At 46.5% G+C, this 15,358-nt stretch overlaps 1 protein-coding gene across 4 annotated transcripts in view; it reads left to right on the top strand.

Moving 5' to 3' along the window:
• The window catches only part of GLIS2 (GLIS family zinc finger 2), a 49,813-nt gene extending 37,258 nt beyond the window's left edge, over positions 1 to 12,555 (top strand). For all 4 annotated transcript variants that reach the window (XM_075318228.1, XM_075318226.1, XM_075318227.1 and 1 more), the window contains 3 exons: positions 3,208 to 3,341; positions 4,625 to 4,743; positions 7,608 to 12,555. In XM_075318228.1, coding sequence (XP_075174343.1) covers positions 3,208 to 3,341; positions 4,625 to 4,743; positions 7,608 to 8,341 — 987 coding nt within the window. In that variant the 3' untranslated portion in view covers positions 8,342 to 12,555. The remainder of the gene's footprint in view (positions 1 to 3,207; positions 3,342 to 4,624; positions 4,744 to 7,607) is intronic.
• Positions 12,556 to 15,358: the final 2,803 nt, after the last annotated feature.

Consider the following 15,358-nt stretch of genomic DNA (forward strand, 5'->3'; position numbering starts at 1 on the left):
CCATAAGGAGGATCGAGCCTGGAACCATCTTTTCCTTGGTCCACGCTGTCAGCAAACGGGTCAGAAAGGGGAGAAAGGCAGCTGTGACTTCCCTGGATGAATCCCATGGTGCTTTAAGTCAGGGGTTGTCCGAAACGAAAGTGCTGGGAAGGCGAGTCAGCAGTCACCCTTATATCAGCCTGAAGGATACCTGGTTCTCTCTGGTTCATCTCAGCATCGCCCGGGTTGCCTCACTCTACCAGCAAGAAGTGAGTAAACAGTTGAAAGACATTACTGGACTGAGACTGAGTTATTCTGTGACCTGTGGTTCCACACACATACACCCGAGCCCCTGGGGCCAGCCTCACTCTCGGGAGGCCATACCATCAAACTGCAAATGTCATCAGCCCCAGACGCTCATTAAACTGCAGTGGCGGTCCCCTATCACCCTGGCCGCAAAACCGAGATTGGCGTCACGACTCCTATGAAAGTGAACCTGACATACCTGTGGCCAGAAGGGTCCCTACAGAGAAGTCCCCGCAGTGTCCCGCAGGCGACCGCTGCAGCGCTGCGGTGGGCGACTCATCACCATCATAGATGTTAATTTCGGCGCATGCACAGTATCATGTGTATGTTTTGCAGAAAAGTCTTCACTAAAGGGTGCTTTACATGCTGTGACATCGCTAGCCCACCTCTTTGTTGCAATATGTTGTGATCGCTGCCGTAGCGAACATTATCACTACGGCAGTGTCACACGCACATACCTGTTCTGCAACGTCGCTGTTGATGCCGAACAATCCCTCCCTCAAGGGGGAGGAACGTTTGGCGTCACAGCGACATCACAAAACGGCCGTCCAATAGAAGAGGAGGGGAGGAGATGAGTAGCCGGAACATGCCGCCCACCTCCTTCCTTCCTCATTGCCGGTGGACGCAGGTAAGGAGATGTTCGTCGCTCCTGCGGTGTCACACATAGCGATGTGTGATGCCGCAGTAACGAGGAACAACCAGCGGCATGTACCACCAACGATATTTCGTAAAGGAGCAAAGTGTCAACGTCACCGATTTTTTATGTTTTTGCGATCGTTGCACGTCGCTCCTTGGTGTCACACGCTGCGATGTCGCGAACGGCGCAGGATGTGCGTCACTAACGACGTGACCCCGACGATATATTGTTAGCGAAGTCGCAGCGTGTAAAGCACCCTTAAGAAGGCGTTGGAGTCAGCGCCTGCGCATAGCGCTATCTCTACCTTTGTGAACACTGTCTTCCTGCATTTTTATCCCGTCTCTTTTGAAGAGTGTGTCTCGTGTTCTTGGGTGCAGTCTCCGGCGAGCTGATTTTGGAGAAGGTCTCCAATTCTTCTGTTGTGACTGCGCACGCTCCCACAATCATAGCAAGAGCATAGGATGCAAGGGCGCATGCGCTGCCTTCACAGAGCGAATATTGTCCGATGCAGGAAGACAGAGTGTTCACAAAAGATGGTGCCGTACATAGCGCTATGCGCAGGTGCCGACTCCGATGACAACTTTAGTGAAGAGTTTTCTGCAACACTTAAGGGCACTTTGCACACAACGACATCGCAAGCCGATGCTTGCGATGCCGAGCGCGATAGTCCCCGCCCCCGTCGCAGCAGCGATATCTTGTGATAGCAGCCGTAGCTAACATTATCGCTATGGCAGCTTCACATGCACTCACCTGCCCTGCGACATCGATCTGGCCGGTGACCCGCCTCCTTATTAAGGGGGCGGGTTGTGCGGCGTCATAGCGACATCACACGGCAGGCGGCCAATAGAAGCGTTGGGGCGGAGATGAGCGGGATGTAAACATCCCGCCCACCTCCTTCCTTCCGCATAGCCGGCGTGAGCTGCAGGACGCAGGTAAGAAGATATTCCTCGCTCCTGCAGCGTCACACACAGCGATGTGTGCTGCCGCAGGAACGAGGAACAACATCTTACCTGTCACAGTCGCGCAATTATGGAATTCCCAGACGCTACACCGATGATACGATTACGACGATTTTGCGCTCGTTAATCGTATCATCTAGGATTTACACACTACGATGTCGAGTGCGACGCCGGATGTGCGTCACTTTCAACATGACCCCTCCGACATCGCACCTGCGATGTCATTGTGTGCAAAGTGCCCCTTACACATTATGCTGCGCATGCGCCGAAATTAACGTATATGACGGCGACAGGGGGAGGAAGGCCAGGCAATAGACAGGGGCGGGAATAGATAGCAAAACCCGACCCCCATATTCCCTTCCTGTTGCACCTGTCAATCAAATAGCAGTGCATTGCTGGAACTTTACTTGCCCATATTTATGAAATAAAACATCAAATCTCAGAACAAAAGCTATGCCTCGATTCAGCATCCGAGTGCCAGTATAACACCGGCTTTACTTTATATATGAAAATCCTGCTGATTGGTTCCTTTTAAAGGGATTTATTTTTTATTAGGGGATTGCATATTATATCACCATAATAGAAGGTCTGTTTACAAGGTAAAGCCTAAAGCTGTTGGAAAACCACGTGTCCAGCAAGTATCTACCTCTCCTGACTCCGCCATACATATGTACACTCGGTTTTGTTGAAAGTGCATGTGTTTTCAATGTATAGAGGGAACAAAAGCCACTGCCAGACATCTCTGGCATCAGCTTATAATCCCTGAAGACAAAAGGATCGGGCTTTATATTCTAATTTTTTTTGTTGTGTTCCTCTCTATAGGAAAGAGCAGCAGACAACACTTGTATATAACTAATATTTATACTAGATGAGGGGGGTCCAGAAGAACGTACAGATAAGAGGGGGTCGTAGGGCCCCTGTCTTGCAGCCACAGACCACCAAAGTGGCCACTTGCAAATCCATTCCCTCATCTTTAAGAACTGGTACATGGATGACTTTCCCTTACGAGAGGCCATCGGTATCAGATCGGTGGGGGAGGGGCGATTCTCAGCACCACCAGTGATGTTGTAAACCAATTTTGCAGCAAAACTGAGCTGCAATACCAGGCACAACCACTAATAAATGGGGGCGCTGTGGCAGATAAAATGGTATTTTTCTCACCAATTAATAACCGTATATTATGAGATATTGTGTTAGTAAGTTACTTGTTTTCTGGGAAGAAGAGGAGAGATCTCGCTGTCTGTCCCCGGCCCCCCCTCCCCTCGTCCCGCTCACCGCAGATCATTTCTCAGCGCTTGGCTTCACCTTTGACCTATGACTTTTCAGTGCAACCGCCTTTTCGAGTTATTGCAAGAGTTGGTGGATCACGTTAATGATTTCCATGTGAAACCAGAAAAAGACGCCGGATACTGCTGCCACTGGGAGGGATGTGCCCGCCGGGGCCGAGGATTCAATGCCAGGTGAGAGCAGCGGCCCACAGTCAGGGTACATCGTCCACATGGCACCCATCCACGGAAAATACAAAATCTGCAGCGGTAAAATCCGCACCACTAGGGGAACACGACAGGTATAGCGCAGATTCTGCAAAGTGTGAACAGCGCGGTAAAACAGACGGGGCACTTACAAAACAGGACGGGCAGGTTGGACGCCCGACCGCTGCTGCATTCATTCTTTAAGAAAATCGAGCGCAGCCACGTAGGAAATGAATGCAAGCAGCGGCCAGGCGTGACCACAAATAAAGTTCTTCCAGCAGTCGGACCCCCACAGACCCCCACCAATCCATTATTTATTATTAGTAGATAGGTGATAACTTATTTTCACCATAGGCCCCTTTAAACAGATCTGAACCTGATGATCCTGATGTACTTACTATTAAAATCAACGTTAGAATGACTGTATAATCCAGATATTAAGGAAAAAATATCATTTAAATATTATGGGTGATAAGAAAATCCCTCATAAAGGATTATACGGCCATTCTGACATCGATTTATTAAAACAAATATTTTTTTCACTTTTTTTAAACACAAAAAAAAAAATATTTTTTATGATATATTAACCCACAAGGGGACGTGACCGTACAATTCATACATTGCACATATAATAGACTGTTTCCATTTATCATCATTTAAAAAAAAAAAAATAAAAATAAATAATAATAATAATAAAAAAAATATATATATAAATAAATAAATAAATAAATGACAACTCTGCTTCATGTCAGTGAATGTAACACGATTGTTCACATCCACAGACCGGAAAATATATACAGAACTGACATCTATTGACACTTTAAAGTTTCCCCACTAAATACATTCATCATTTATCCATGGGATCCACTAGTGGGATCCCCATCCAGTCTAAGAACAGGGGGAGTGAAGTCGGCCGTGAGCATGGAGCGGTGTGTGGGTGTGTGATCACCACTCTGGGAATAACAGGGACATCTGCTTCTTAGTCCCATAGAAGTGAATGGAGCAGAGGTCACATCACTAAGCTGCTCCATACAAAAAGGGTTTAGTACCCCGATTTTTAGCATTAGTGATCAGGGTCCAAGCCCTCGAACCTTCCCCCCCTCCAGATATAGTTATGTACTAGGGAACCAACATCGCCACCTGCAGGACTATTTGTAAATTACAACCAGTGGCTCTCCAGCTGTACTGAAGGTGGTCAAGGCATGCTGGGAGTTGTAGTTGCCCCAGATTGCAGACAATACTAATATATATGATGTTTCCTGTGCCCGCAGGTATAAGATGCTGATTCACATCCGCACCCACACTAACGAGAGGCCGCATTGCTGCCCGACTTGTCACAAAAGTTTCTCACGCCTGGAAAACCTGAAGATCCACAACCGGTCACACACAGGTAGGTCTCACAGCGGCTTTCTGTCCACACGTCTGTCTGCCCCCCTTGTGATATATCAGTATATATGCTGAAGTGTTATATAGGAGAATGCCGCACAAAAGCTGAAAACGTCTTCAGACGATCCGTGTGCAAAACCGCGCAGAGACCAATATAGGTTCCTGGTGCATTTAGATGAGCGTTTTGGTTTTTTTTGGTGGGGGGGTTCATACAGAATGAAAAATAAATCGCAGCATGTAAGCGATGCGTCTTCTCCATTTTTCTGGACTTAATGGGTGTGTAAAAAAAAACAACCATAAAAAAACGGACCCATACAGGTGCAGTAGGGTCTCCATCTCTGAGACGGGGCTTCTTCTTCATAGTTTGTGTCATGACGGACCTGGTGATGCCATTTGTTTACTTTATATTTATCTTCATACATTTATGGGTAAAGCTGTTTTAATAGTGGGAAAGGGATTTATTTTTTTTTCCCCCATGAAGGGCCAGCCATTTGTGAGGCCCCTTGTCACCTCATCGGCCCCCAGATGTGTTGCTGTGACAGACATAGATGCCCCTTAAGCATCTGGGATCACAGGTATCCGCAGTCCCGGCTGTTGCAGCGAGGCGCCTCCTGTATGTTACAGCTGACATCTGCTGCGTTTGCCACAAGGCTCAACTTCTGATTTATGTTATGGGGGGAAATTCTCTTTAAAGGGAACCTGTTACCACTTTTTCGGCCTATAAGCTGCATCTGCCACCACCGGGCTCTTATATACAGCATTCTAACATACTGTATATAAGAGCCCAGGCTGCTATGAGAACATAAAAAACACTTTATAATACTTACCTAACAGTAACCAAGATACATGTCAGGCACCAGGCTTTCTAGTAATAAATGATATCTGGGGCGGACCTTGAGTTGTGCAAATATATGAAATTTATTTAAACAGGGTGGCAAGAAACACATACATAGTTAAAATAATTTAAAATCAAACATGAACAAAATACACGATCAACTCCATGGATCAGATCAAAAGCGCACTATGAGATATCATATAGGAAAACAGTACCACAATGTATGCCCTAACCCCCTATAGGGAACTCAATATAGCTCTGTGTTAATATCCCATCCGTAATCTATAATTGCATAGCTCTGGAACAGTAATCCTTGAGACTGTCTGTTAAACGACTATAGTCTCAAAAAAAAAAAAAAATTACGGATGGAGTATTAACACAGACCTATATTGAGTTCCCTATAGGCGGTTAGGGCATACATTGTGGTACTGTTTTCCTATATGATATCTCATAGTGCCCTTTTGATCTGATCCATGGAGTTGATAGTGTATTTTGTTCATGCCACCCTGTTTAAATAAATTTCATATATATTTGCACAACTCAAGGTCTGCCCCAGATATCATTTGTTACTAGAAAGCCTGGTGCCTGACATGTATCTTGTTTGCTGTTCAGGTTCTATTGTTTGGTACATGGCTTTATTTAATCTTTCAGGTGGTGCCTAGCCTCCTTTTTTGGTGATGTACTCACCTAACGGTCGTGCTGCGGTGGATTCTAGTCAGATGGTTGTCTTGGTTCTCTGGTGCCGGCACCACTTCTTTCAGCCATCTTTGTTCTCCTTCTTCTGTCGCCGCGGTGCTTGATGCGTCCTACGTCATGCACACGCACCGGCATTGAGGTCCTGCGCAGGCGCACTTTGATCTGCCCTCAGCAGGGCAGATCAAAGCATTGTAATGCGCATGCGCAGGACCGGCGAGTGTCTATGACGTAGGACGCGTCAAGCACACAGGCTTCAGAAGGAGGATAAAGATGGCCAAAAGAGGAGGCGCCGGCACCAGAGAATCAAAACAACCATCTGACTAGAATCCACCGCAGTGCGACCGTCTAGGTGAGTATTATAAAGTGTTTTTTTGTTTTACACAGAGGCCTGGGCTCTTATACAGTGTGTCCACCCATTTCCTATCGACCGCTATTAACTTGAGAACGGCGGCAGCTATAGGCATAGAAGTGGTGTCTAGGTATAGTAAAGTAGCCATGCGCTACAAAATGAAACCACCTATAGCGCCATGTATATAGTGTATGTGACCCCTCCACCAACATTGCAGGACCTACGACGACGCATCACAGATGCTTGTGCAAACGTGTCACCTTCCATATTGCACAGCGTGCAGCAAGATACAGTATGCTGTGCAGAGCCCAGATGTGCATTGCAGCTGAGTTAAATGAACGCCATATGCGTGATCAGCATTCAATGTTTTGGGGGGGGTGATGAGTTTCATATCATAGCATTTCTGTATGCAAGGTGTCGATTTGTATTGAATTGATGATGCCCTACAACTTTTGAATTCACTTTTTTTTTCTCTATCTCGTTCCGTTTTCGAGATAAAAATGCTAACTCCATTGTTTTCCAGCAGGTGGCGCTATAGGTGGTTTCATTGCATAGCGCATGGCTACTTTACTATACCTAGACACCACTTCTATGCCAATAGCTGCCGCCGTTCTCAAGTTAACACACTGTGTGTGTATATATATATATATATATATATATATATATATATATATATATATATATATATATACACACACACACACTATGTATATACCATAAATATATATATATATATATATATGCACACTGTATACAGCATGTTAAAATGCTGTATATAAGAGCCCAGTGGTGGTGGCCGCAGCTTATAGGCAGAAAAACTGGTGACAGGTTCCCTTTAAATGTCAAGATCTAGAGATTATCGGGGACTCCGTTTGGAGGGAGTTCCCCTTTAATATCATAGTTATTCTTGTGATCTAGAGCGCCCCCGGTGGATTTTTCTGCCATCACCTTTTTTTCATGACACCATTTTTTTCTCTGTTTTGGACAGGTGAAAAGCCCTACATGTGTCCCTACGAGGGCTGCAACAAGCGTTACTCCAACTCAAGCGACCGCTTCAAGCACACGCGCACCCACTACGTGGACAAGCCCTACTACTGCAAGATGCCCGGGTGTCAGAAACGCTACACAGACCCCAGCTCTCTACGGAAACACATCAAGGCGCACGGCCACTTCATCTCGCATCAGCAACGCCAGTTATTGAAGATACACCAGCCACCCAAATTACCAGCGGTGGGGGACGGCAGCTATGCAGGTGGTACACAACTCATTATTCCCAATCCAGCAGCCATCTTTGGCAGTCAGACCCTGCCAATCCCATTGGCATCGGGACCTTTAGACCTGAGCTCGTTGGCTTGTAGCGGCGTAGCTTCTGCTCTGGCGGGGTTGCCAAATCCCATGTTGACACTTGCAGGGTCCCCTCTCAACTTGGCCAAGGGCTCCCTGCTGTCCCAGGCGTACTCTGCCGCCGGTCTCGGATTGCCTTTAGTCTCTCTGATTTCAGCAGGAAAATCGGAAAGTGACAAGCGACTTAAAAGTCAAAGGCCAGAGGGTGTTGAAAGGACTGAAGGGTCAAAAGCGAGGCCTAGTTCAGCAGACGCACTGTCTCTGCTACCCAGCGGGGTCCTAGATCTCTCGCCTGGCATGGGCTCAGATTCTCTCCTGCCAGGATGGGTGGTCATCCCTCCAGGGTCCTTGTTACTGAAACCAGCGGTGGTCAACTGAGAAGGCCAAGCCCCTGTAACTTTCCACCTGTGCCCACTAAACCTGCTACACACAGGGGCTCCTCCTCTGCCGAAGAAGTGTGCCCCCCGTTACATTCCCGGCCCCCGTGATTCCCGCGGACCTGATGCACCACTGTGCATTTTTCAGCCTCGGAAATCTTCGCTGGATTTCTATCACTTTTGCAGAATTTGCTTTTTATTCCTTTTTGTGGGACCAAAACGGGCAGGAGGGACGGACGGGCAAACACTGAACAGTAAAGATAACTTCCCCGGGTATTGAGATTCTTTGCGGACTGAGCAGAACGAAGCACTTTGTCGGAGGCCAGGTGAAGTTACCTTTGTGATCCACGGTCTTTATTCCCCCCCCTTTCAAAATTCACGAGAGAAGGTTTCTTTTTTTTGTATACGCCTTCCGAGAAAAGCAATAATAATGGAGATGCTCGGAAAGGAGCGGACTCTGCGAAACGACAAGAGAGGAGCGGAGCGTGGGGGAGTCCGGGAAACGTCGGCTCTCGCGTCCACCCTCCGATTCTCTGCGTCCTCATCACCGGCTCTACGACGGCCGATCACACGCTCCATCCTCATTCCAGAACTGTTCCCCTCTCGGACTTGTATCGTCGCGGTCTCTTTATATCACATTCCGCTCATTTCTTCTTTTTTTTTTTGACACGTACCTATGCACTAACTTTGCTCTCTGCACTTTCTCCACTCCGCACCATTTCAGTCGTCCCCCCCCCCCAATAGATATCTTGTGACAACGCATTCAGGCGCAATGAATGCCGCTTCTCTTTTGCTTTGTCCTCCGAGGGCGCAGAAATTTTTTTTTGCTTTTAAAACCAATCAAACCCCCATATAGCCGGCATTTACCAATGAACGAGGAGGAGGTTCTCCGCAGGCGCCGCCATTGACGGAGCCAAACAAGCTATGTTATAGACTGCGAGTGATGTGTGAGTTCGATGCTCTGCTGGTATCTCTTGATTTTAAGGGTCCCCAAGTTCACGATTTGGAGTCGGGAGTTAAAGGGGGTCGTCTGATTTCCAAATACTAAAAAATTCTGCATTAATAGAGGCCAATCGAAGACCCTGACGCTGTAACAGAAATGAGCCGCAATACCACAACCAACCTGCGGCAAGGATGGCGCTGTTTTTGAAATAAGGTAGACATGGATCTTCAACTGTCCCTTTAAATTATTAGAATGGCATGTAATTGGCTGTCTTCTCTTAGGATAAAATTAGGTAAAAATAATAAATATATAATAATAATATTTATTCACTTTTATTTCCATACATCAGCAACACTGTCCCCATTGGGGCTCACAATCTAAATTCCCTATCAGTATGTCTTTGGAGTGTGGGAGGAAACCCACGCAAACACGGGGAGAACATACAAACTCCTTGCAGATAGTGTCCTTAGTGGGACTAGAACCCAGGACCCCAGCGCTGCAAGACTCCAGTGCTAACCACTGAGCCACCGTGCCGCCCAATAAATCAAAATATTTGTCAGTCACCATCTATTGGATTCCTAGAGAACCAAAGGGAATTATGAGATTAGAAAAACATGGCTGCTTTTTCCCAGAAACAGCGCCCCCTCTTGCCTGCTGGCTTGGTCTGGTATTGCAGCTCAGGGACCGAGTGGTGCTGGTCCCTTTTCTCAGATTTACTCCCAGGACACTTGTGATAAGCGGCGCGTCTGCCCAAGTCTTATGTAAGCAATGCGCTCTGAAATCCAATTTGTCACAGCGGGGAATGAAAACCTTTCTGGCTCCAAGAGCAGCAATCCCGCTCGTGTGTACGTCAGCGGCACGGCCTTGTGCGTTCCCTCCGCACGTCGGGGGGCTCCGGGCCAGGCACAGGAATCCGCAGCACATTCCACACCGTCCTGCCCCCATTAGTCTCCGTGTTGTACATGGACGACCCTAGACTCGTCTGGATCATCGCAGTCACCGGAACTCCCTATGGAGACCGAGGACGCGGCGTGAGAAAGTAACCACACCCCCCCTCTCCTTTTTAAATACATTAATTTCTCAAGCCCTGGAGAGAAAATGCCAAAGTCACTTCTCCCTAAGAATTCAATATTAAAGGGGTCGTCCAGGACAAAATGATTGGGGTCTTTTTATGATAGGTCACCTATACCAGATTAGTGAGGGTCCGACGAATGCCACACCGAGACTGGAAGTAGTGTACAGAGCACAGCTCCATACACAGTGTACTGGATGACCCCTTTAAGTCAATATCACAATCTCAGACAACCCCTTTAAGCAAAACGTTATTTTTCTATAGTTTTCCTTCAAGCTCTTTAAAAGGGTCCATTCCCCCACCTTTTGCCTACCAGAATCCCATGGACGAACGGCAGTTTTGGGGGAAAAGACCCCTTTTTTCCCCCAATCTCAGCCCTGATTTTATCATTTATGTATGGAATATCCACCTCTTGGTTAAAGGGGTCCTCAACCATTACCAGCGGTGGGTCTTGACTCCCTTTAGAGCCATATCTTCAATGAGAATATGGTAAACCTCTGCTTTACTTTGCACATATGACTCAGTTTTGACCAATCGTACACAAATGCATCGATTTCTATGGCAGGAGTGCGTTTACGGTTCTGCTACGCGGCATCTTCATTAATGGCGCCAATGAACAGGGCCAGCCCAACCCCACGACCACATACAGGGTCTACTTTTTTTTTTTTTCTATTGCCGATTTTTCCCATCGCATACTCACATAGAGGGATATACTGCAGAGGAGATATTCCTGACATCTGAGGCTTTAATAGCAATGTGAACGGGGCCTTAACATTGTGCACCGACGCGCGTTTCACACAACTAATAGTTCTATTCTCTAAGGATTATCAACTAAAATGTATTGTTTGGTGTCAGATCTGCTTTAAAGGGTATATAGTTACCAAGACTTCACAATCCAAAATGCATATAATGTCAAATAGACCTCCAAAACCTGACAAGGCTGGTGTACTTACTGTGAGACTCAACATCAGAATGGCTGTATAACATTGATATCAAAGTGAGCTGGTGTATTTACTATGAAAACATCAGAATTGATGTAGAATTCTTTTTTCTGGAGTCATAGAATGACTTATACAAAAATTCTAATTTATTCATAGTAAATACACCAGCCTCATCAGGTCTTAAAAAAAAAAACTATTAAATGTATGCATTTTGTACTGTGAAATCTGATGTTAGATCCGCTTTAAAGTAAACTTCTAAATTTCGTACAAGGTCCAGCCATATTCACATTAATTCTGAGATTTTTTTTTTTTAACAGCGGTCAGAGCTTACATAGTCACACGAGAAGAAATGTTTGCAGCTTTCCTATTTATCAAAATGCGGCTTGCAAATATTAAATGCCACTCAGATGAACCTTGCAGATTTATATTCTGTAGATTGTGAATATATCCTGAAAAGTCCCTAATTAGACTTGTACATTTCTGCAGCCACCACTAGAGGGCACTGCTTCCTGCACACAGGTTTATTGTGTATGCAGTGAGTGCAGTGAGCTCCCCCTAGTGGTGGCTGCAAGCAGAATTTTATCATTTGGCTTGATGCAGGTTTGGAGGCCTGGGGCATTAAAAAAACCCCCAAAAAATAACAACCTGCATTATTTTTTTATTTTAAAAGCCAGCATTTCCTTTAGGGGACAGTCACACAGTTGAGAGAGGATACAATACTTTTGTCAGTAATGGTGGGTGGGGGGGTTGGGCTTTTTAAAAATCGATTTTAGTAAGCAGTCCTTACAATTACACCTGTAAACATCGCATGCTGGATATTATAAAATCTCATTCACACACGTGTAATATTACAGGCTGGGGTCATCTGCAGACTGACAGGTCAGCGTTTCTTTAGGCCCCTGCACCATTAATGACCGAGGTACAGCAGATAAACCAGCTTAAAGGGAGTGATGCTCTGTGTGGCCCTTGGGTACAGGAGTAATGATCTGCGGGCAGCCACATAAAGTGCCTTCTGTATCACAATGAACCTCCCTTACCTCCCCCGCCCCCCACCCTTCCCCATGTCTTTAACTCCTCATTGTCCAAGTGTAGACAGCTCTTGCATCGGTGTGCGTGGGAGACCCTGAGTGACAGCGACATGACGAGACCGCCCCCTTGAGTGCGGAGATTGTCCAGTGAGCTCCATATGGGAGCAAAGCTGCCAACGAGATGCTTCCCCAAGGTGGAGGCATTTATTCAAACCATTAAAAGAAACAATAAAAACAAAAAGTCTCCATGTCTGTTTCTTAGATCTTGTATTATGTAGTGGAATTTAAGGCTATGTGTCCACGCTGCGGAAAATGTGCGGATTTTGCCGCGGATTTCTCGCGGAAAAGCCGCGGATTTCCCGAAAATCTGCAGCAGCGGCACTTCCCAGCCATTTCTATGGCATTTTGGAAATGCTGTGCCCATGCTGCGGATTTGGTGCGGATTTTGATCCGGAAAAATCTGCAACATGTCAATTATTGTTGCGGATTTTGATCCGGATTTTAGCTTCAGAATTGGGGGGGAAAAAAATCCGCACCAAAATCCGCACCTTTGAAAAGGTGCGGATTTTGCGGGAAAGCCGCGGATTTTCATACAGAAAAATCCGCAGCAACATTCTACCGTGGACACATAGCCTAAAGGGGTTTTATAGAGCCTTTAATACTGATGAGCCAACAATATCAGATCAGTGAGGCGCCCTCAACCATCCGCTAAGGCTACGTTCACACATCAGTTGTTTGGCATCAGGCACAATCCGGCGTCTGCCTGATGCAACGGATCCGGCGCAGAATATGCAAAAACTGATGCGCCTGATCCTTTTTTTGTTGACGGTTCTGGTATACCTGATCCGTCAAAAAAACAGATCCAGCGCATCCGTTTTTTTGCTGGATCCGTTTTTTTTTTTTCAATACATTGGAGCATGCTCCGTTTACAAAAACGGATCCGGCGGCCACATACATTTTTTGCCGCCGCATTACGCCGAATCCGGCGTCCATAGGCTTCCATTGTAGATCACGCCGGATCCGGCGCAATGTGTTTTTTTTGTCAGAGACAAAAAGCATTACAAGAGACGTTCCATCTGGCCGCCGCATTAGCCAATTACGACGGATCTGGCAAAAGCCGGATGCAACGCAAGGCCATCAGGCACAATCCGGCGCTAATACAAATCAATGGAGATAAAATTGATCCGGCGCCAGATCCGTTTTATCTGTTTTTTTCTGGATGGTGTCTGATGGAAAAAAAACTGTGTGAAAGTAGCTTTAGAAGGGATTTCAAGATGTTTGTTTTTTTTTCTGATATGGAAATCAAAACTCCCTGTAGTCACCACTAGGGGGAGCTAAAGAGATTACTGCAAACAGTGCTCCCCCTAGTGGCGACATCAAGGATTCAGAATTTTATCTTTAAACTGTATACTTAGGCTACATACGCACGCTGCGTTTTTTGGTGCAGTTTTGTTGTCAGAACTTTCAGACATTTGTCTTCCCAGCAAAGTTTATGAGAAGTCAGATTTGCTGTGCGCACATTGCAGTTTGTCAGCGCTTTGTCAAAAGTTTGTGACAAAAAAAAAAAATGCAGCATGTTCATGCTTCTAGCATTTTTGTCACAACATTACACCTACATTACAAGCGGTTTTTTTTTACATTTCCAGGCTCTCTCTGACAAGGTGCAGTTTTGCTTGCAGTTTGTGTGCAGAAAAAGCTGCAGTGTGCGCATGTAGCCTTACAATCAGAACTCTACCGTATTAGGTGCTGTTCACATGTGCAGAAAACACAACTACTCTTTTTCTTTTACCTTTTTCAAAGGAAATTGTGACAGTCCTTTAAGGCTACTTTCACACTTGCGTTCAGCGCAGTCCGTCACTATGGAGAATAGCGCAGTCCGTTAATGCACTGCGCTATCTCCATAGACTTGTATGGACGACGCACTGTAACGCAAGTGTCAGCGTTGCATCCGCTGGACGACGCAGCGTCGTTATTTTGATACTGCGTCAGGTGGAAGGAACGCTGCATGTAACTTTTTTTGAGCGGCGGAAACCTTTATTTTCACTGCGCATGCTCATTTTTTTTTTTTTAATCACAGAAAATGTATTTTGTTTCTCGGTGGCCGAACGTTCAGCTGAGCGCCCGGCCGCCGGCATGCGAGAGCGTTCAGCTGAGCGCCCGGCCGCCGGCATGCGAGAGCGTTCAGCTGAGCGCCCGGCCGCCGGCATGCGAGAGCGTTCAGCTGAGCGCCCGGCCGCCGGCATGCGAGAGCGTTCAGCTGAGCGCCCGGCCGCCGGCATGCGAGAGCTCTCAGCTGAGCGCCCGGCCGCCGGCATGCGAGAGCTCTCAGCTGAGCGCCCGGCCGCCGGCATGCGAGAGCTCTCAGCTGAGCGCCCGGCCGCCGGCATGCGAGAGCTCTCAGCTGAGCGCCCGGCCGCCGGCATGCGAGAGCTCTCAGCTGAGCGCCCGGCCGCCGGCATGCGAGAGCTCTCAGCTGAGCGCCCGGCCGCCGGCATGCGAGAGCGTTCACAATAGTCTGCTGCCGGTAAAACTGTAAAGAAGAAGAAAAAAAAAAGCTTTCCGTTGTTTTGTACGATCCATTGCATCCGTTGTGCCATTATATGCAACACATCCGTCACACAACGCAATGCAACGGATGTCGTTCAACGCAAGTGTGAAACTAGCCTAAGATGTTGAATGTTAGTCCTTGACTGCGCAAATATAAAAATCAGATTTTGTAGTCCAATAGGGTGCGAAGCACAACTGCACAAACATTTTGCAACATTTCAAAAAGTCACAAATAATGACTTAGGCTGAGACATCTCTATAGGGAAAACTATAGACACTTTTTTTTTTTTTTTTTAAGTTAAACAAAGGGGACAAAAAATTATGAATTGAGGACACCGGTACTTTGTCATGTCTGGGGAAGGGTCAGAGTTTGGTCTAAATTGCAGACTAAATTCCCCCATTCTATCAAATGCTGTTTGCAGTGTGGAAACAAACATGCATGTGTGAATAAAGCTTAAAAAAAAAAAAAAAAAAAAGTGTATATATT

The sequence above is a fragment of the Anomaloglossus baeobatrachus genome, chromosome 7 (genome assembly GCF_048569485.1).
Source record: "Anomaloglossus baeobatrachus isolate aAnoBae1 chromosome 7, aAnoBae1.hap1, whole genome shotgun sequence".
Lineage (NCBI taxonomy): Eukaryota > Metazoa > Chordata > Amphibia > Anura > Aromobatidae > Anomaloglossus > Anomaloglossus baeobatrachus.